This window comes from Amblyomma maculatum, chromosome 11 (genome assembly GCF_055883805.1).
Source record: "Amblyomma maculatum isolate TAMU_Amacu chromosome 11, ASM5588380v1, whole genome shotgun sequence".
In the NCBI taxonomy this organism is placed as follows: domain Eukaryota; kingdom Metazoa; phylum Arthropoda; class Arachnida; order Ixodida; family Ixodidae; genus Amblyomma; species Amblyomma maculatum.
In genome coordinates, this window is record NC_139354.1 from 51,907,753 (window position 1) to 51,930,105 (window position 22,353).

The 22,353-nt window shown below is 46.2% G+C and overlaps 1 protein-coding gene across 1 annotated transcript in view; it reads right to left on the reverse strand.

The window, feature by feature from the left end:
• LOC146173793 (uncharacterized) overlaps positions 1-22,353 on the reverse strand; it is a 41,969-nt gene that overhangs the window by 17,483 nt on the left and 2,133 nt on the right. The window contains exons 2-3 of the mRNA XM_084583494.1: positions 20,361-20,512; positions 13,506-13,588 (exon numbers count right to left, since the gene is read on the reverse strand). Of these exons, the coding sequence (XP_084439620.1) occupies positions 13,506-13,588; positions 20,361-20,512 (235 nt within the window). The remainder of the gene's footprint in view (positions 1-13,505; positions 13,589-20,360; positions 20,513-22,353) is intronic.

Sequence of the window (22,353 nt, forward strand, 5' to 3'; positions counted from 1 at the left end):
GGTTAGTAATAGATGTAGTTGGGCCACTTCCTGTGACAGAGTCAGGGTACCGTTATATCCTCACTATGTTATGCCCAGCCACAAAGTTTCCAGAGGCTGTTCCGCTGCGCGAGGTGACGTCCGAGAGTGTAGTGGATTCGCTGCTGTCAGTGTTTGCACGAGTTGGATTCCCTTCCGAGGTCCAAAGTGATCAGGGTAGCGTTTTCACGAGTGTCCTCACCACCTCATTTCTCGAGCGATGCGGCATTAAGGTAGTGCATAGCTCGATCCATCATCCGCAAAGCAACAGCGTAGAAAGATGGCACTCTGTTCTCAAACGAGTCCTGAGGGGACTGTGCTATGAAAACAAGCGCGAATGGGATACCTGCCTGCCTGCAGCGCTTTTCGCTTTGCGGTCAGTGCCGCACGAATCCACTGGATTTAGCCCAGCCGAGTTGGTGTACGGAAGGTCACTGCGCTCACCTTTGCGAATGGTGCGCGAAGCCTGGGAGGGGCGCGGAGAAGACCCAACAGTAGTGGAATTCATTCTGAACCTCTTGAATCGCTTACATAACACTAAGGAACTCGTTGAGGCCAGCATGAAGTCAGCCCAGGCTCGTTCCAAGGTGTACTATGATAAGACAGCCCGTCAAAGGACGTTTTGTATCGGGGACCAGGTGATGTTGCTGAGAAGTTCAAGGCAGAATAAGCTCGAAGTACAGTGGGAAGGACCGGCTGAAGTCGTTGCAAAGCTTTCTAACACTAACTACGCAGTGAAAATTCCCGGTAGGCGTAAAGAAGTGCGCATTTATCATTGCAATCTTATGAAGCCTTATGTGCAGAGGGAAGCCGTGGTAAATCTAACGTTAAACCTTCCCGAGGAGATGGGGGACAACTTGATTTGCCTCAGCGGAAAAGGAAGCAACGCTCAGGAGCTTCTCAAAAAGACGGAGCAGAGAGGAGAACTAAAGAAATCCCAGCTGTCCGATCTGGGCGAGATAATAACAGAGTTTGAGGCCTGCTTCGTGGACAGGCCAGGCAGAACTGATTTGACTGAGCACGATATTGAGCTGACTTCAGACGTGCCAGTGCGATCAAGGTGCTACCGATTTTCTCCAAGGCAAAGAGAAATTCTGGATAGGGAAGTAACTCGCATGCTGGAATTAGGAGTAATAAAACCCTCTGAAAGCGATTATGCTTCGCCTATGATCTTAGTAGAAGCTCCAGGTAAAGACCCTAGGCCTGTGGTAGACTACCGAAAGCTAAATTCTCTCACCAGGGATCAAGTGTATCCTATTCCGAATATTGAGGAGAGAGTAGAACAGGTCAGTAGAGCGGCATATGTGACTACGCTGGACCTTACTAGAGGATACTGGCAAGTACCGCTCACTGAACGCGCCAGCAGATACGCGGCTTTCGTCACTCCGACGGGCAGCTACCAGCCAACAATGATTAGTTTCGGGCTCAAAAATGCTCCATTTTGTTTTTCCCGACTCATGGATAGGGTTTTAAAGGGGTGTGAAACCTTCGCGGTGCCTTATTTAGACGACATTGCGGTTTTTTCCGACTCATGGGCGGACCATATGGTACATCTAAGAGCTGTACTGAGCCTCTTGCGTCAAGCTGGGCTAACCGTAAAGGCCGAGAAATGTTGCCTGGCAAGGGCGACCGTGGACTACTTGGGTCACAATGTAGGTCAAGGTTTCAGGAAACCCAGCGAGATTAAGATTTCTGCGGTAGCAGAGTACCCGCGGCCGAGCACGAAGACGGAAATTCGAGCATTCCTGGGTCTGACGGGATACTACAATCACTACATCCCTAACTATTCAGCTTTGGCTAGCCCTCTGACCGACGCTCTCCGCAAGACAGAACCGACAAATGTAGTCTGGGACGAACAAAAGGAAGCCTCCTTCGCAAACCTGAAGGTTGTGCTGATTAGCCGTCCGGTATTGCGAGCTCCAGACTATGGCCGAGAATTCACGGTCCAGTGTGATGCCAGTGATCGAGGGTTAGGTGCTGTTCTCTGCCAGAGAGATGACGACGGTAATGAGCACCCCGTGCTCTACTTGAGCAGAAAACTGAGTTCTAGAGAGAGGGCTTATTGCGCGTCAGAGAAAGAATGCGCTTGCATTGTATGGGCCATTCAAAAATTGCAGTGCTATCTTGGAGGGGCCAAATTCACCGTAGAGACGGACCATTGTCCCCTGGCTTGGCTGCAAACTGCGACATCGAAGAACAGTCGCCTTCTTAGGTGGAGCTTGATTTTACAGCAGTACAATTTTGAAATAAGATACAAAAAGGGGAGGTTAAATGGGAATGCGGACGCGCTTAGCCGCTCTTTCTAAGCGGTCCGAGATGTTCCTCACCATGTATCCAAATTGATAATCAGGTTTTTTTTTTTTTTCGTGCGCTTGTATATGTGTGGCTATGTAAAGCAGCACGTTTGGTTTTCTAGGAATACGTGGGTCCTGAACGTCTTGAGAGTGGGCTTTTCTCGAACAACAATGGCAGTTTTCTTTTGACCTGGTCTCTTCAGACGGGAGCCGAGTGCTTGCTTCGACATGTGGTTGAGTTTCAGACAGCTCGAGCAATTTGGCCTACAACAATCAAGACAACGCGACAAGCAACAGCGAGCTTCAAGCGTTCACGTGCAGACCATTAAGTCGTCTCTTCATGCAGCAGCTGGGACTGCTGCCCTCCGAGACTCTTCTGGCGGGGGAGGAGGCTGTTACGACCAAGCATCCGCAATTGCGCGCTCTATTGTTCGCCTGTGGGCATGGATAAGTTTTGTGAATATGTGGTGATGGTCCAATGGCTCTAAGTGAGCCTGTTTCCAGGAATCCTGTTTTGTAAGCATGTTTTGCTTTGTGGACAACCTGCAAATGCCAAATTGACCCTGTCAAGAGAACGTCTGGAAAAACACAAAGAAACGTCCCCCTGCGGGAAATAGCAGGAAGTGCTTTCTTTCTTTTGTCCACCCTTCCAGTCGAGAAGTGCTATCCTCCAGTGATGAATGCCTCCTATCCAAAGGAGACGACAGAGTGACATGTCCGCTGACGTGCAGGACAAGAAAGGAGCATGACTCATACGGCCATTAAGTGATTTCCCGGGAATGCAGGAAAGATTTGCAATTGTCGAAAAGGGACCATGTTGGGAGCCCTATGCGGCGCCACGTGCACTCGGGTTTCTGAGAAGTAAAACCCCTTGTCAGAACCAGCTTGTGGTTTCTTTGCTGAAGAATAGAAATGTACCTCCTCTCCTCGCCGTTCCCAAGCTTTTCCCGCCAACAAGTGATCACGCCCAACGAATGAATGCCGGACCAGTCAGTGCTTCAGACCATCAGTGCAGTGAAGTGTTCGATTGGATGCCGATACCTGAGGGGCGTGCCCTGGATTTGGTTGGTCAGCATCTTCAGAGAGGGGCTGGACATAGGGGGTTTTTAAGGACGCTGCAGAGCACGAAATGTCGCTCTGGGCCCTGGGTAAACGGCTCATCCAGTCGCTTCTCGCTATGAACTCTTAACGCTTGCCATTTTGCTGATGTACCCTTCTTTTTCGTGTAAATATTCTTGTAAATACGTTTTCTCAAAGTGCCAGTAAACCTGCTTGTACATATTTTACCAACTTCGAATATTCAGTCCTTCTTCAACCCCGAGTCTCTGCACGCTACCAAGTGAAGGCCGGGTCGACGTAGCCCCAGCGTCACGACAATGCTTCAAATTCTGTGGCCATTGGAAAACTGTAGCGTCCGGACCAACGCCAGAATCCTGTGGGTTATGTGTTCGCTACAGCAGATGAGCCAATCCAGAAGCGTCGTGTGATGTGCGCATCTCAATTCAGTGAGGAGGCCGACCAAGCAGGAAACAAGCACCAGCTTTTCCGTCCAGTGCCGGAGCATAAGGGGAATTGCCGGCATAAGCATTCGAAGAGACCTGGTAGTGGGTCACAGGACGCTTCGGCGTCAACAGAGAGGCGCTTGTGGTTGTGAGAAAAATTATGGGTTGTTCTTATGGCGGCCTCCAACAAGGGAGTGTTCGCGAAATTTAGTTTACGGGGCTTTAGGTCTGGCCAGGTGCAGACGCCACTACGCCGACTTTTTCACAGCACGCTTTGGGTGTTGTAGCCTTCCAAACGACGAAAGTGTGGACTGATAAAGCTGAAGGTGCTGTACAGCCCTTGCAGGTAAGCTTCAATGCAATTGTGACACATGTTCTGGCTTGCCGGCGTATTGTTTTGTTTTGTTGTGAAAGCCATCCCTCGTTCTGTCCTTGCATATAGTAATGACGCCGAGGGCCAGATGATATCATGATTTGCTCCTCTTTATGTCCCCTTAAAGGATCACTGCCTTGTCGTGGAGGAGGGGCTTGCGAAACACGATGAAGTCGTGAGCTCTGCTGTGTAGGGCCACCCGAGATATACAGGTCACGGCAGAGTTCTGACAAAATGTGATTCACTGAAGTTAATGGCAACCCACTCCAGTACTTCCTGCCGAGAAAACCCTGTGGCCAGTCACAATAGCATTAATGATATGGCTCCGGAAGATGAGCCCCCCAGATTGGAAGGCGTCCCACATGTTACTGGGGATGAACAAAGGGCGATTCCTAGTAGCTCAAGGACGAATGAAGCGGCTGGGCTAAGGCCAAAAGGCTGCTCAGTTGTGGATGTAAGGAGTTATATCACATAGCAATATGGCTCAGCGAGCTCAACTGGACCGGTAGGGGAGAATTTAATTCCGGTGAACATTATGTCTTTTATTGTGGGCACGAATAAAGGAGAAGGAATGGGGTCGCTCTCATAGTAAACAGAAAAATGAGCAAGCAGTGCTAGGGTACAACCCCAAAAAGACCGAATGATTTCAATCCGGATCCAAGGTCACCCTTTCAACATAACAGTTATCCAAGTCTATGCACCAACCACTGCTGCTAAAGACGCTGACGTTGAGAAATTTTATGCTGACCTGCAATGCCTTTAATACCGCACTCCATCATCAGATGTCCTCTTTCTCATAGGAGACTGGAATGCTAAGGTGGCGAGTGAAGAAATATCCAGAAAAACAGGCAAGTTCGGTCTTGGGGAGCGAAGCGAAGCTGGGCAGAGGCTAGTAGAGTTTTGTCAAGAAAACAACCGGACCAAAGCGAACACTCATTTTCAACAGCACAAGAGGCGCCTGTACACATGGACTTCACCGGACGGTCTATAGCAATCAGATTGATTATATTCTTTGCCGGCAGAGATGGAGAAGCGCTATAGAAGCAGTAAAAACAAGGCCTAGGGCCGATTGTGGCACCGATCATTAGCTTCTTGTTGCCAAATTTAAGCTTCGATTGAGGAAAACGCAGAAAACTAGAAGGCCTTTCAGGTATGATCTGGATCAAATTACATCAGAATATGCTGTGGAAGTGAGGAATCGATTTCAAGAATTACATCTAGAAGACAATCTGAAGAGATGTGCACTGATGTTCGTGATATAATGCAAGAAGTTGCTAGTAAGGTAGTTCCAAAGCAAAAAAAATGCAAGAAAGCACATTGGTTATCTTAAGAGGTTTTGCAAATAGCTGAAGAAAGGAGGATGGCAAAAGTTATGGGGGAAAGAGAAAGATACAAGGTTCTCAATGCGGATTTCCAGAAAATAGCAAGAAGAGAAAAGACTGCCTTCCTTAACTTACAGTGCCAAGCAGTTGAGGACAGCAGCCAAATGAGAAACACAAGAGCTTTGTATAAGACAATAAAAGATAGCAAAGGAAGATTCTGTGCTAAGCTGGGCGTGATAAAGGTCAAACAAGGCAGGGACTTCACTTAAGCCTCAGAGATAAAGAAGAGGTGGCAGGAATACACTGAAGAACTGTACAAGAAGGACAAGGATGTGCAAACCCAACATAAGACGGTTGTGATTACTGATCTCGAGCCGGGCATTCTGAAAAGTGAAGTTGAATGGGCCTTAGCCAGCCATGCTAAGAACAAAGATAGCGAAATTGATGGCATTCCTGCTGAGTTGCTTCAAAACCTCAACCATGACGACGCTGTTAACATTCTGTCTACATTATGTCAGCAAATGTGGACAACCCTGCAGTGGGCACAGCATTGGAGGAGGTCAGTTTACATCCCCATTCCATAGAAAGGGTAGTGCCAAAGATTGTTCCAACTACCGCACGATCGCGCTTATTTCGCATGCCAGCAAGGTGATGTTGAAAGTCCTCCAAGGTAGGCTGCAGCAGTATGTGGATCGGGAGCTTCCGAACGTGCAAGCTGGGTTTTGCAAGGACAGAGGAACTAGGGACCAGATTTCCAACCTTCGCTGGGTCATGGAAAAAGCGAGAGAGTTCCAGAAACCAATCTACTTCTGCTTAATTAGTTATGCGAAAGCGTTTGACTGCGTAGATCACATGCCACACTGTGGCAAGCTCTCCAAGAGATGGGAATTCCAATACACCTCATCTGTCTCCTCAGGAACCTCTGTATGAAGGGCAAGAGGCCACAGTCAGAACAGAGCTTGGTCTTACTGATTGGTTTCCGATTGAGAAAGGAGTGAGAGAAGGCTGCATACTGTTGCCCTGCCTTTTTAGCTATATGCTGAGTGCATCATGAGGAAGGCAGGTTGGACGAGTCTCCATCTGGAGGGAAGATTGCTGGGAAACGTATCAACAACCTTAGATATGCGGATGATACCACTTTAATGGCAGAAAGTGAAGTGGAACTCAAGAGACTTCTGAGGCGCGTACAAGAAGAGAGTAAGAAGTTTGGGCTTAAACTGAACATTAAAAAGACAAGGATTATGGCGTCTTGCCTTTTCACTCCTGGAGCATCAGCGAAGAAGAAGCGGAAGCTGTGACAGATTTTCTCTTCTTGGGCTCCAAGATTACCCCAGAAGGAGACTGCAGCCATGAAATTAGGAGACGCCTGCTTCTGGGAAAAAGAGCCATGGCTAGCCTTGACCGCCTAGTAAAGAGCAGAGACATTACACTGCCAACCATGAACCGTATAACTCCAGCTGTGGTCTTTCCAGCTGTGATGTATGGATGCGAGAGTTGCACTGTGAAGAAGGCTGACCGCCGAAGGATTGACGCGTTTGAATTGTGTTGCGGGCAGAGAGTCTTGAGAGTTCCTCGGACGGCCAGATAAAATCAGTCAATATTGTCGACCATAAACCCTGACTGCTCATTGGAGGGTCAAATTATAAAGTTAAATCTTAGGTACTTTATCATCTGATGAGAAGAGAGGAGTCGCTGGAGAAAGATTTGATGTTGGGAAAGGTTGAGGGTCACCGGAAAAAGGGTAGGCAGCGCACGCCATGGTTAGATCGCATCCTCCAGGTGCGGCAGATGAAGTTATGTGATGTCAGGAAGATAGTGAGAGACCGGAAAGCGTGGCGTGATATGATCCATAGGGTCACGAAGAGTCGGATACGACGTAACGACTGAAGTGAACTGATGAAGCATTTATGGCTAATAAGTGTTTAGGTTTTAGTACCACCACTCTAGTCATCCCTTTCTTTGAAATTGATGCGCAGAGTGTGGTATCTCGAGCTAATGGGTGACTTATATTGCATTTGGGACTCCATTAATCGTGCCACACTTGATGCTCGAAGCTGGAGGAGTGGTGAGATTTCGTGACAGGTTAGATAGATACAGAATAATCAGTACAGGAACGTTTTCATCGTAATTAGGCGTCTTGTGGTTTACTTATTCACTGGTTTGTATCCACAACAAAAACCAAATTCGTTTCCAGATGTTGTAAGGTGGCAACTCGGCTCGGGGGCGAAGGACATTGCACAATTTTACCCCAGGGGCGCTTCGAAATGTAAACGCATTCTTCATATGAGGCCAGAAATTTAAACTTCTTGTGCGCTAACAGGTACTGTCATGTGTTCTTGATGTCTATCCTTGTATGCCGCTTGGCACAAGTGAAATCAGGAACTATAATAATGCAGCAGATATCGAACTTCGTTTGCTTAAATCATTTCATAGGAACAATTAGGAGCACGTGTTTAAGGAAGGCTTGTGCAACCTGAGTGCATTGCAATGTAAAGTTTCGTACTTTAAAGTGTAAAGTGAGTTGTGGAGAGATGCTGCAGTTGTCTAGCTCAATTTCCGCCACGCGTGCATTGCACAGTGAACGCCCAACGCGACAAGGCTTGGTTCATGAGCTGCATCATAATCATCATCATCATCAGCCTGACTATACCCACTGCAGGGCGAAAGCCTTTCCCATATTTATCTACTTAACCCGTTTCTGTGCTAGCTGCATCCACCTGACCCCCGCGAACTTCTTAACCTCATCCGCCGACCTAACTTTCTGCCGCCCCCTGCTATGCTTTCCTTCTCTTGGAATCCAGTTTGTTACCCTAGGTGACCATAAGTTATCCTCTCTTCGCACTACATGTCCTGCCCATGCCCATTTCTTCTTAACTTCCACTAGAATGTCGGAAACATGAGTTATTTCTGTTACTTACTCTGCATGCTTCCTATCTCTTAATTGTACCCCTATCATTTTTTGTTCCATAGCCATCTGGGTTGTCCTCAACTTAAGTGGAACTCTCTTGGTTAGCCGCCATGTTGCCGCCCCATAGGTGAGTACAGGTAAGATTCAACTGTTGTATATTTTCCTCTTGAGCGATACCTGTAAGCTGCTAGTAATAATCAGCGAGTGCTCGCCAAATGCTCTCCACCCCAATCTTATTCTTCTTGATATTGCCCTTTCATGGTCCGGATCTGCGGTTACTACCTGCCCTAAGTAGACATAATCGCCTACTACTTCCAATACTTCGCTACCTAATGTACTACCAGTACGTCGCTACCATCATTCTGCATAAAGAAAGCAACAAAATTCCCATAAAGAAAGGTGTTAGGCAAGGAGAGACAATCTCCCCTGTACTATTCACAGCTTGCTTAGAGGAAGTATTCAGACTTGGAATGGGAGCAGTTAGGGATAAGGGTAGATGGAGAATACCTCAGTAATCTTCGATTTGCTGATGACATTGCCTTGCTAAGCAACTCGGGGGATGAACTGCAAATAATGATTGATGACCTAGACAGGAAAAGTAGAAAGGTAGGCTTGAAAATCAATATGCAGAAGACTCAGGTAATGTTCAACAGCCTCGGGAAGGAACAGCAGTTTACATTAGGTAGCGAAGCACTGAGCTGCATCATGCGACTGCAAACCTGGTTCTGTGGTTGACGTGTAATGGCGCGTTAGTTACGAGTAGCGAAGTAACGTCCATATTGAGAATTGTTTCCCGTAGTTGTGTAGCAACTCTCTTGGTGTTCGGTATTCCCACCTTATCTCGCATTTCACCTACATGGCAACACCTTTATCAAAGGATGATTGTTATATTATTGACGGTTCTTACACTGCACTGAAATAGAACTATGGATTTATTATTGCTTCTCTTGAAAAACTTTCGTCCTGATGGAATTGCGAATTAACTGTACAGAGCTTTTAAACCCGTTATCGCGCGTTCCAGGTATACATATTTCCACTAAATATTGATGCAGAGCTCCATTCATGGCTCTTTCAAACAATGCCGAAAATAACTAATTCCAAAGAGTACAAACCAAAGAAACTGCACTGAGTAGATTGCTATAGAAAAGTAATATTAGCAAATGTAGATACCAGATTCCAGTGAAACAGATCAAATCGTCCAGAGTCCGCAACGTATGCGGTCACTATTCATCACAAGACACGCAGCTTCGGGGGCCGCACGATTCTTATGCACTGGAGTTGAGCTTAGTACACCTGTGAGTGAGGCTGTTGCCAGTTTCTTCCGCTTTCGTATTTGGTACCATCTGATTATTAAAACTCTTTCCCTATCGCGCCCATTGAGCATCGTTAGCCCGCTAACGATGACTTTGCGCGCTGATTTTAAACCTCTCTGCGTCGCTCACGGACATGCTATACCATCTAGCGGATAGTCGGATGTCTGAAGCTTCATTTCATTGCTGTTTACATTTTTTTTTCGCGAGGAGGTTTTTTGTGACCGCGCTTCGAAAACGCGGCAGCGTCGGAATCGCCTGCTGGACTGGCGGCGTCCGCGTCGACGAAGCACGATTCAAAGCGTCGCAAATCTGACGACTTCGCAATGTATACGACTGATTTCATCGATTGCTCAAAACGCAGTAACGCTGAAGATGGTGCCATGTCGTCAGAATTCTGTTCCCACACCGACGACGATGGAAACCAGCCCGGAACATCGGCGGCCGCCCTCCAGTTAGTATTGCTTTACTCGTCGCCTGTTTTGCATGTGTTTGGGACCGCTGTGGAACTTTTGTTTCTGTTGGTGTCATTTATCTCATTTCCAGGCTGTTAACTTCATTTGGGCACAATACCGTGCCTCCTGCAGAACAGAGAGTGTAGTTCTGCCCAAAAGGGAACCGAGGATCAATTTTGACATGGCGCTAAGCAGCGGCCCTCGTCTATTGCTTCGTGCGACTGACGTTTTCAGTATGTTATTTTACAGCGGACGTTATCGAAATGAGTTTTGAGAACACGATCAAGCGCGGCTGAATGAACCTAACGGACGGTTCATGGAAAGTGATTCCCTCAACAGGAAAGATGACTTTCATCGGTTTGCATCTCTGCATGGGGATAGCAGAACTACCGCGGCATAGCCTAAAATGGTGTAACCCGCCTGTACGACAACTACCTGAACCAAGGTTACTCTATTATATGGACAATTTCTACACTGAAACCAACCTTTTTCCGCACTTGCTTGAACGCAAGACACTGGATCAACACACAAAAACCGGGGTTGCTTTTCAATGGAGCTGAAAGGCACCAGCTGGGAAGGAAGGCCAAGCGAGATGTGCACTGGCTCCGAGACAGCGGTGTGCCTTCCTTCACGTGGAAGGATCCTTTAGAGAAAATATCGACGCGTCGCCCACATGATGACCACTGCCCACACGGCAAACAAGGGGGAAAGGGAGCAAATGTGTGTCAAAAAACCACAGCGTGTCGACGTGTAGAATACGGGCAGGCTTGGTGTCGATAAATCTGATCAATTGGTTGGTTCTTACAATGTTCTTCAAAAGTGTGTAAGGTTGTGGAGAACCCTTTTTTTTTCACTGCGTCGATTTTGCTTGTATGAACAGCTTCAGATATTCCAGGAAAATCGGAGGATGCATCACCATATTGAGGACCTTGCAAGGATCACCCGCAACTACCAGCTGGCATTTAGGCTAGGCCTATTGCAGCAGCTCCTAGAACTTGAGGATGTACCAGAGGTTCGGGCGCCTCCAAACCCTTAAGGAATTAAGCACCAGCCAGCAAAATGGACACTTACTGGAATTGCAAGAAGTACTGCACTGGCAGCAACACTGAGCAAAAAAGACGAGAGTACTGCAAGACTTGCAGCGTACCTCTGTGTCGCACCTCAAGGATCTGCTTTGCCGCATGGCATTTCTAATTATAAGACATGCAGTCACTGTTCCTAGCAGGAATGATATTCAAGCTATAACCTAAGAGCGGATTAAGATATGTTAAACATTTTGCATCTGCCATAAAGTTTTCAACCTTTTTTTCTGCTTAGGATAAAAGCATATATTTACACATTTCGCTTAAGTTTTGCTTAAAATTCTGCTTTTGTCTCGCTACTTATACTTATTTTTCAAATTTCAGTGCCTAAAAAGCACGTTTATATAGCTTTTTTTCGTATATTACATAACGCTTCAGACATGACATTTTTTACAGAAGGAAACAACTACTGAAACCTATTGCATGACATGCAAATTATAGAGGTTCTATTTATTGTTATGCATCAAGAACGCTATTCAATACTGAACTTTCACTTTTTCACAGAGAGTGGCTAATAGAATTCTCTGTAGTTTGTATATCTCGAAAAGTTTTAAAAATTTTTGTCCTTCCATTTACAACTGCTTTTCTTCAGGTTTTGTTCAATGTTTTCATAAAATCTTGTGTTTGGGAAATAACATCGTGTATTACCGCCCACAACTTGATATTTAAATTTGTATGCATAAAAAGCGAATCTATTTAGCCTTTTCTATGTACTGCTTAAAATGTTAGACATGATAGTTGTTACAGAAAAAAAAACATGCAATGAAACCTAGAGAAAATGGCCATTTTATTCAATATAGGTAAAATGCTTAATTAAACTATTCCTGTGAGTTAATTAAGTTACTCTGCTTCCTAAATTAGTGGTATCGTCAATTTTTTCTGATCTATAACGTTAGCTTAAATTTTTGCTGGAAGTTTATTATTGGTGCAGTTTTTTTGCTGCCAGTTTTCGATTGAGCACTTGTATTCTCATGAAAGATGTTATACAGGTGCGCGCTCTGTCAACTAAAACGTTTCTTTACATTACACGCGGAAACAGCCGATTTAAACACATGGCTACAAAAAGAAAATAATGTTTTTAATTTCTGCCAACTGCCGCTTGTGTCGTTTGCCTGTAGCAAATCGGTCTTTTTCATTAATTATAAAGCTGTTATTCGCCTTTGGGAGGTACTGGAAAAGGTCTGATGAAAAACTTCGTTCTCTATTTGTACAGGACAAAGTACCTTTACTGAACTAAACCAAATAACAAAACCTATGCCATGATTTTCTTCATTTCACTTCATTGCTTGCTCAAGACGCGCATGTTGTATCCTTCGCTTCACATCTAACGCAGACCAGAATTTATCTTAGCACAATGATGCTCCAACTAAAGGGCCTCTTTCTAATCACCTCTTTCTTCCGCACTTAATAAGCACTTCTTCCAAATACTAAAGTTGCAGCCACTGCTGCCAGTGTTGGCCGTTCTAGCACGTCGCTTGATCCATTAATTCGTTCAGTGTGTGCGTTTCAACTCTATTTCACATAGCGAACAGATTTAAGCCCCGTATACTCGTAAGCCCTCTAAAATGTGTCAAGCCTCCGACTCCAATCGGAGGTACTGGTTCCTTCTTGCTGCTAGTCCTCTCTCTTCCTCTTGTCTTTCCTTGCCGTTCCCTCTTTAATCTCCGTATCTCCACTTCACTTAACCTCCGCACACCGACGCCGCAGATGCTTTACGAGAAGGATGCCTAATCTTAATGCACTTATAGATAAGCTACCCAAAAAGCCACCAATCCTGCCGACACAAATAAAGCAGATAATAATATATGAGAGCTTTCTAGATATTCTACGATGAAAATATTCCTGTAGCCGACTGAAAACGTAATCAAGTGCCGCCACAGCGCTTCACTAGCGGTACCCTTTAACGTACACTTCTATTCCACACATAAAAAGAAAGAGGAACTTGGAAGGCTGTTTCTTGCATCTTATATTTTGATTATATAATTGATTATATAATTGAATATGAAGTTTTACTTAATCTGGAAAGTATAATTCCAGGCTTAAAAAATATGTTGTTATTAAAACCAGGATGAAATATTGGCAGATGGGTTGATAATTTGCACATCATTGCAGATTTTATTTCTGTCATATTTCTGCAAAGATATGTACTGCGTGTTGAAAGGTATGACGAGAAACAGCGCCTTTTACACGAACCATATGCAGGTAAAACGTACCAGATCGCCAAAGAGAGAATGTACATACTATTATGCTCCGTATAGTTTGCTGCGTTCGGTTCATCATGCAATCCGCTTTCCCAGAGGGTGCTGTTTATATAATATTCAGTGCTGAAAACAAAAATAAGGATCATCTAGTAAACGTTTACTACTGAAACTTGTACACTAGAAATTCACGCACGATAACGATACAACTGTTGTTTAATAGAGTGAACAATACACAAATTTTTGATTACCTTGTACCGAAGAAAAGTCATCGGCCTCACCCGGACCGCGGTCGAAGACCGACACATTCCGGCCGACAGTGAGGGAAATTAATGAATCTTTAGGTTAAATTCTTCCACATATAATTTGCTAGGGGCATAAATTAAAGTTGTTCCTCTTTCTTCCACTATAGATGTTGTTACGGGATGAAGACGACGAAGTGTGTCATTCTTTTGCCTCGCGGAAGAGACAAGGTGATGACGACGAAGTGGGACTGGTTCCGTGTTACTGCTCCTGCTATGCCAGTTCAAGCTGTGCTGTAAATACAGTGCAAATGCATCGAGTATCCACGTAACATCCTGGTGGAGTTGCGGCCGTTGATCCCGGCGTCAGCCTCCGCACGACGAAACTCCGCAGCGGCCACCTGCTTTCCTGCTCAACGATGCCTCAAGATACCGTACCCGCACCTACGTGGGCCTTGCCATTGGTCCTCCTAGCCCACTCGCGCGATCCTGACTGTTTTACTGGTACGGGCACTGCCGACGTAGACGATTGGCTACACAAGTATGAACGTGTGAGCACCTATAATCGCTGGAACCGCACCCTCATGATAGCGAATGTTGTTTTTTACCTCGAGGGCATTGCGCTCGCCTGGTACGAGACTCATCAAGACCAGCTGACCAGTTGGGATACTTGCAAAGAGAAGCTCCGCGAATTGTTTGGAAAGCCCCTTGGTCGAGAGCTTACCGCACAGCGAACCCTCGAGACCCGTCTCCTGCAGACAGCTACCGAATCATACGTGGCCTACATCCAGGACGTACTCGCCCTTTGCCACAAAGTGGATCACAACGTGTCCGAGTCCAAAAACGTTGATCATGTCTTGAAAGGCATCGCAGACGATGCATTCAATCTGGTTGTGTATAAAGACTGCAGCACAGTTGATACCATCATCAAAGAATGTCGCTGTTTTGAAGATGCCAAACGCCGTCGCCTAGCCCACTCATTTGCCCGCCTTCCTAATACTGCTCCGACCTCTTCATGTCAAGATTTGCCGCTCCAACACCAGCCAACGTCGACCGAAATTGTGACCTGTGACACCACCCTGACGTTCCCCTAATTCGGGCCGTGGTCCGCCAAGAGCTCCCAACCTTGGGAGTTAACTCCATTGCTGCCGTCAGCCCGGCCCCTGTCGCCGATGTTCGCGCAGTTTCTTCTAGCCGGCCTGCTTATAACCCTGACGTTAGCAACCTTTATTCTGGCCGACCGCCTATTTTTCCCCACCTCTACGCAATCCAGACGAATGGCGCACATCTGATAACCGACCTATTTGTTTTACTTGTTCCTACAACGGCCATATATCCCGTCATTACCGAAATCGTTGGTCCCTTCCTACTCTGTTTATGATGACCGCTTTCGCTCCTTCTCACCTCGTCACGACCTTTCAAGCACAGCCGCTGATACCGAATCTTAACGCCTCAACCGATCACCCTCCCTCCACCGCCGTCAGTCCCGTTCGCCCCAACGCCGTCCCTTTTCTTCTCCCTGTCCATATGGCCGCTCTCTGATGAAAACCTAGACGCTGCAGCGTCTTGAGGTGATGCTGCAGTAGGGACCACGATCTCAAATCCTCGTCTAGTTCTTCGTGCGTGCCGTAATTTGCTCACCGTGCTTGTGGATGGCACAACCGTTCAAGCCCTCATTGATACTGGTGCGCAAGTTTCTGTCATGAGCCCAGAACTCCGTTCTCGCTTGAGGAAAGTTCGACTCCTGCCCCTATACAGGTTGTGAGTGTTGCAGATGGAGCAGCGACAAATTACATTGGCTTGTGCTCTGCCCGCGTACCCATTTCCGGCCGCCATACTACCGTCCACTTCACAGTTCTGCAGCATTGTCCTCACGACAATATTCTTGGCCTCGACTTTCTTTCTGACCGTGCAGCCATTATAGACTGTGCTCCCAGCATCGTTGAACTTGACCTGCCCTCGCCTTTCGACCCACCGCTCCTGTCGACTTTGGCCGCCTGGCACCTGAAGCCGCAACTTATGTTACGATCTGCTCTGTACCCTCTATTCCCGATGGACACCGTATCGTTATCCCAGCCCTTGATGCTCCCCTAACCCGACGCGTTGCCTTTGCTCATACCGTCATCACAGTGACCGCGAACAAAACATGCCTCCCTGTTCTGAACTTTGCGTCGCCAATCTAGCCCCTCCCGCAAGGCATCTCGCTCGTTACTCTGTGCGCTCTAAATTAATGTGATCTCTCTGCTGTGACCACTGGCTTACCGCCCTCTGACAGCTTTTTATCTGAAGGTTCCAATCTCCTAGACTCCGCCAAGATGATCGCTCTGAACCTTTCTCCTCCACAAGCTCATGCACTCTGTAGTTTGCTGGCATCTTTCAGATACATTTTTTATTTTGATCAGCGCCCATTGTCTCGAACTGCTATTGTCCAACATCGCATATGCACCGGCGACGCTGCTCCATTCACCTTTATCGCATATCCGGTGCTGAACGCCAAGTAATTCGAAAAGGTTTGGCGAGATGCTCGCTCAAGACATCATCGAACCCTCGACGAGCCAATGGGCGTCCCCAGTCGTTCGGTTAAAAAGAAAGAACGTAGCAGGCGCTTTTGCGTCAATTATCGCCATCTCAACAGTATCACTAAAAACGATGTGTACCCTCTTCCCAGAATCGCTGATGCGCTAGACTGCCTCTACGGAGCTAAATACTTCTCTTCCATTGATTTACTGTCCGGGTATTGGCAGATCGCTGTTGACGAGCAGGACCGTGAAAAAACAGCCTTTGTCACACCAGACGACTTGTACCACTTTATAGTCATGTCATTTGGTCTCTGCAATGCACCAGCGACCTTTGAACGAATGATGGACTCCCTTCTTCGCAGATTTAAATGGACAACCTGCCTGTGCTACCGCGACTACGTCGTCGTTTTCTAGCCTAGCTTTTCTTCCCACCTTGAACGCCTTATCAGTGTATTCAATGTATTCCGTACCGCCGGCCTCCAGCTCAATTGATCGAAATTCCAGTTTGGTAACAGCAAATTCACCATTCTGGACACATTGTTGACGCCTCCGGAGTACGACCTCATCCGGCTAAAATTCAAGCCGTCAAAAACTTTCCGCGTCCCCAGTCTTCGAAGGATGTAGGCAGTTTATCGGCCGCTGCTTTTACTTTCACCGCTTTATCAAAACCTTTACCGGTATTGCTCCTCCTCTTACCCACCTACTTAAGAAAGACACCGCTTTCACATGGGGCTCTGACCAGCAAGGTGCGTTTTCAACGCTTATAAGCTTACTGACGTCTTCCCCCGTCTTGGCTCATTTCGATCCCTCAGCTTCCACTGAAGTTCGAACAGGCGGCTGCGGATATGGAATCGGTGCAGTGCTACCTCAACGCCAACATGGCAATGACCGCGTCATCGCATATGCTAGCCGCCTTCTCTCCAACCCCGAACGCAATTATTCGAGAACATAGCGCGAGTGTCTCGCCGCTGTATGGGCTGTCGCTAAATTCCGACCTTACTTATTCGGCCATTCTTTCTCAGTTGTCACTGACCACCACGCGCTTTGTTGACTGCAATCTCAGAGAGGTCCCTCCGGCCGTCTTGGTCGCTGGGCTTGGCGCTTTCAAGAATACTCCTACAACGTCGTTTACAAGCCGGGGTGCCTTCTTCAAGCAAGATGTCGATTGTTTGTCTCGCTATCCTGCAGAGCCCCCTGATCTCGGTGACGCAGAGGCGATTCCCTGTGTCTTCGCCCTCTTCAATCTCGCCAACATTGCAGACGGGCGGTGCAATGACTCATCTATAAAAGCCATCATTGAAGCCTTGACATCTGGACGAACAGATGCTTCTTTGCAGCTTATTGTTGAACAGGAAGGTGTCCTCTACCGCCGTAACTTTCATAATGACGGTTCTCCACTCCTTTTGGTGATTCCCAAAAAACTCCGCTGCTCTGTTACTGAAGAAATCCATGACCTGCCCACAGCTAGCCATCTCGGTATGTCTCGCACTTACGACCGGGTACGGCGTCGTTTGTTTTTTGGCCGGGACTATACCGCAGTATCCGGCACTACATCGCCGCCTGCGATATGTGTCAGCGGAGGAAAGAACCATCGCGGTTAGTAGCTGGCCTTCTCCAAACTATTGGCGTGACCTTGGAACCATTTCATTTTGTTGGGCCTCACCTTCTTAGTCCCTTCCGGACGTCACGGTTGGGTCAAAAATGAATCGCAGTGGCAACCGATTATTCGACACGCTATGCCATCACCCGAGCTTTACCCATGAGCTGCACTACGGATGTCGGTGACTTTCTTCTACACAGCGTCATTCTCCATCACGGCGCTCCTCGCCAATTAATCACCAACCGCGGTCGCTACTTTTTGTCCTGAGTTGTTGAAGACATCCTGCGTTCATGCTATACGAAGCATAAGCTCGTGATCGCGTACTATCCCGAAACCAACGGCCTTACTGAGCGATTCAACCGCACACTTACGCACATGGTATCTATGTATGTATCACCTGATCACCGCGGCTAGGACCTCGAGCTGCCATATGTGACATTTGCTTATAATTCTTCCAAGCACGACACGACGGGTTATTCAAAATTCTTCCTGCTCTTTGGTAGGCACCCCGCTTTACCTTTCGACACGCTGGTTCCGCCTGCTGGCCGCCCTATAAGTACCTCCGCACGTGACGCCATTGCACAAGCCACTGAAGTGCACCAAGTAGCCCGTAGTCGGCTCCTCGCCTCTCAGACTTCACAGAAGTCTGCCTACGATAGGCGACATCGCCACATAACCTATGAGCCTAGGTCCTTGGTTCTTTGTGGTCTCGTGCACGCCGCATTGGTCTCTCGGAGAAACGTTTGTCCCCCTACAGTGTTTCTTATCGGGTGGTGCGCCAATTCACTGATATGACGTACGATTTTGCCCCTCTTGTGCCCGCGTCCTCCTCCACTCGCCCCACTACTGATATTGTCCATGTTTTGCGCCTGAAGCCATGCGAATTTAGGCCTTCTTTGCCAGTTTAATGTCGGGACGACGCTTACACCGCCGGGGGGGGGGGGGGGTCACGTTACGCGATGACAGCGACGAAGTGTGACCTTCTCTTGCCTCGCGGAAGAGACAAGGTGACGAAAATGAAGTGTGACTGGTGCCTTGTTGCTACTCGCTGCTATGCCATTTCAAGCTGTACTGTAAATATAATATAAATACAACGAGTTTTATCGTAAAAATATGAACACATTTTAAATCAGCACAGCGGCGAAAAGCACGTAGAGGAATAATATGTAATTTAAAGCCTTTGGAAGAAACTAGCAGCATTTTTAAAGAATTCATTTGAGATTCAAGATTCATCAAAACACACCAATTCGCCATATTCCTACTTCCTACAAAACAATGTCTCGTGCCAGATGATGCGCTTTGCATACGGACATGTTTGCTCAAACTGTGACGAAATTAGGTTCTTGGGATTTCTAGTCAAGCAACTAATGCTATTTAAGATATAAAGCTACGCATTCTTGTACCCGCTAATTTATTAGTCCCTCGATACAACGTTTAAAGGACGCCTATAAAACGATCTAAAGGTACAGAGTTCAATCGAAGTTTTCATTTTATAGGGTTTCTTTGCTTATGAATTTGGGTGCATTGGTCCGGTTGTTATGCTATGTTAGCAGTCTACCTACATGTAGTCTTATAATGTTACTGGATTGAAAAATTCAGAATCTGTGATGTTAGGAAGATAGTGAGAGACCTGAAAGCGTGGCGTGACATGGTCCATAGGGTCACGAAGAGTCGGATACGACTGAACGCCTGAACTGAACTGAACTGTGTTTTATTTGAAAGTGACGGCACTATAGCACAAAGCATTGAGCTAACAATAGCCACAAAGTTCGGAGACATAAACATGGATAGTTGGCTACATATCCAACTCTGAGAAGTTAGCCGCATCTATTTGAAGAATGAAACGTCTGAGGTCAACGACAGAGGCACTGAAGCGGCTTCGGTCTGAGGCCAGAATATCCTCTTGCAATGAATATTTGGACAAACATTTTGCATCAGGTATGCGAGAGGACGCTTTTTTTCGCAACAAGTTGTCAAGGCTCTAATGGTCAGAAACTGTATATGAAATAAAGCCTTCGCCGTTTCTTGCAGCCTAGCCTGGTATGCGCATTTTGAAACAAGGTTGAAGCAAGTGAGGCCGATGGAGAAGTAATACGTTAGTTCGGCGTCGATCAATCGACTTTTTGAGCGGGAAGCCACCATAATACGGTCAGCAGGAATCGAGCGTGTAAACATGCGTATAAAGGCAGCGACTGCTTTTTGTGCCTTCTCCCACAACACGGAGCACAATGCAGATATTCCTCTGCTAGGATAGTCAGAACGTGTCAATGAACAGCACTTTGCTCATTTACGGGCACTACAAGCATAAATCTATAAGAGCCCGATGTTATCCTAATGTATTATTGGAATTTAGGTGATGTTCTCTTGAACGGTTTATGATATTACACTACTGATGATATGCGAGGTATCCATGTTATGACCTTTTTTGATTACTTGCGGCTGAAAATATTGATTGCATAGGCAGTAAAAGCAATGGTAAGCGATGTAAAGGACTTCTTTCATGGCTCATATGAGAGGGTGTAACTTTTGGTACTTACAAGGTACGGTTTCTTGGGTATAGGGCGCGCAGCCTGTATTTGTAGACATTTTCAGATATTTCGCCTAAATTCTGCATTGAATGGCAGCGATACTGGGTTTTTGTATCGTAATTTCTCAGCTTAACGTAGAGAGGCCCATTAGTGTTGACCAACTGAAAGCAAAAAGAAATCTAGGCTTAGAAATCCAGTCATTAAACATTTTTGCATTATCAATTGTGCGCTAAATTATTGACCTTAAGCCGGCTGCCATAACAGAAATAAATATGAGTTTAGAGAACGCTTGAATTCCTTATCTCGCGTTTTGCTAGCGTTGACCGGCGCTCCATAGAGTTCATTGAAGCAGTGTTAACAGAGCTCTAATGAGGAAATTGCTTGGAGGGGAGGGATTTTATTTCGGCACCAGTGATGCCTTGCACAGATTCTACTGAGCAGTGAATAAACCGAAACCTTTCTCGGCTTCCGAATAGGACGCAATATTTGACAGAAGATACGACTGCAAAAGTAGACATATGCTGCTTTTAGGGCATACCTTATGACTTTTCGAAGCCAGCCAATAATTTTTAATTCCTAGCTTTCTGAAAAATGAAGTGGTCCCTGGTAGCCAGACAGTATCAGTGCTGATGGGTACAAACATCGCTCGCTAAATTTAACTTGGGAGTTCAATTAATAATTCCTCAAAAATAACGGTTTAAAATCTCACTCACGCATCTGGACGCAAACATATATTCGAAGCGGTTGTTATCAAAGGCCGTACATTTGTTTCTGATTGCAAGGTCTAAGAATCCCTCTTCCTTGCGGCTTCTCGTTTTCAGCAGAAAAATATTGTTCTTCACTTCCTGCGCAATGAAACTGTTGAATGCCTTCACTGTTGTTTACCAAATGCGTTGTAAATTTTCGAAAAGAAGCAATTTTATAAGTTTAGTATCTTGTAGCTCTACTGAATATGTTCACTTAGTTGGAATGGTTTCTAGTTTTAAAATGATTATGTGAGAGGAGCAAGCAAAATAACACCGAAAAGCTTTCAAGCCCGAACTTTATTAACACGCAATGTTGGTAGAAAAATTATTCGCAGAATTAGTTTACAAATTATGGAATTATACCTCGGTAATAGTGTGATGCGCACGCGAGACAGCATTCTTTTTTAATGTATTTTTTGTTGAAAACTTCTTTTTAATCTATTATTGGCTATTAAAGCGTTAGGAGAGACAAATTTGTTCTTTATAAGCCTATAATTCTTCACCTCTGGAATTAGGGACACAATGTAGCAATGAGCATTGAGATCATATAAGCGGTCTTCTACCTATTCAACCGGGATGAAGGGTGCAGAAGCGAGTTGACAACGTTGGCCATTCTAGGTGCCTTATTAGAACTGTTATAATCAATTACCTTTCTCAGTCGCCTGGAAAAACCGTTTAAGCAGTCTAGACAGTCTCCGGCATATGTGACTTCGGATTCGCCATCCGTAAACTACATAAGCTGCACAGGGGCCTCAGATCGCTTGTATGCTGTTGTGACGTTGCTGTGTTGATGAAAAATGGGCAAAAAGGAGCACGAAAGAACGCGGAGCCTTTATAGGCTAATCAGTGTTAGCATAACGGTACGCTGGCGAGATGTGTCCTCGAGATTCCGCGGCATATCAGTGGGGTTCTGTTTAAATTTTAAGCTAAAATAAATAATCCTTTCACCAGAACTCGAGCTCCTACACCTCCGATCACAAGACGAGTGCCTTCACAAATTACACCATGCCGGAATGGTGAGTTCTAGTTCTTCTTGTATAGCGTTTCTGACGTTTCTATGGCGACGTAGGGGCGGAACGACGATGTCTTCAACCAAGTTTTCAGGAGAACGCGTGCGTACGCCATCTGCCGCCAGCTATGAAGACCAAGCGCCTAATGAGAGCGAGTCATCGCAGCCTAGGGGAGCTGCTCACCTCGACTCCATAGCGGTAAAAGCACTATATTATCGGCAGTGTTTTGGTAAACAAACACTGCAG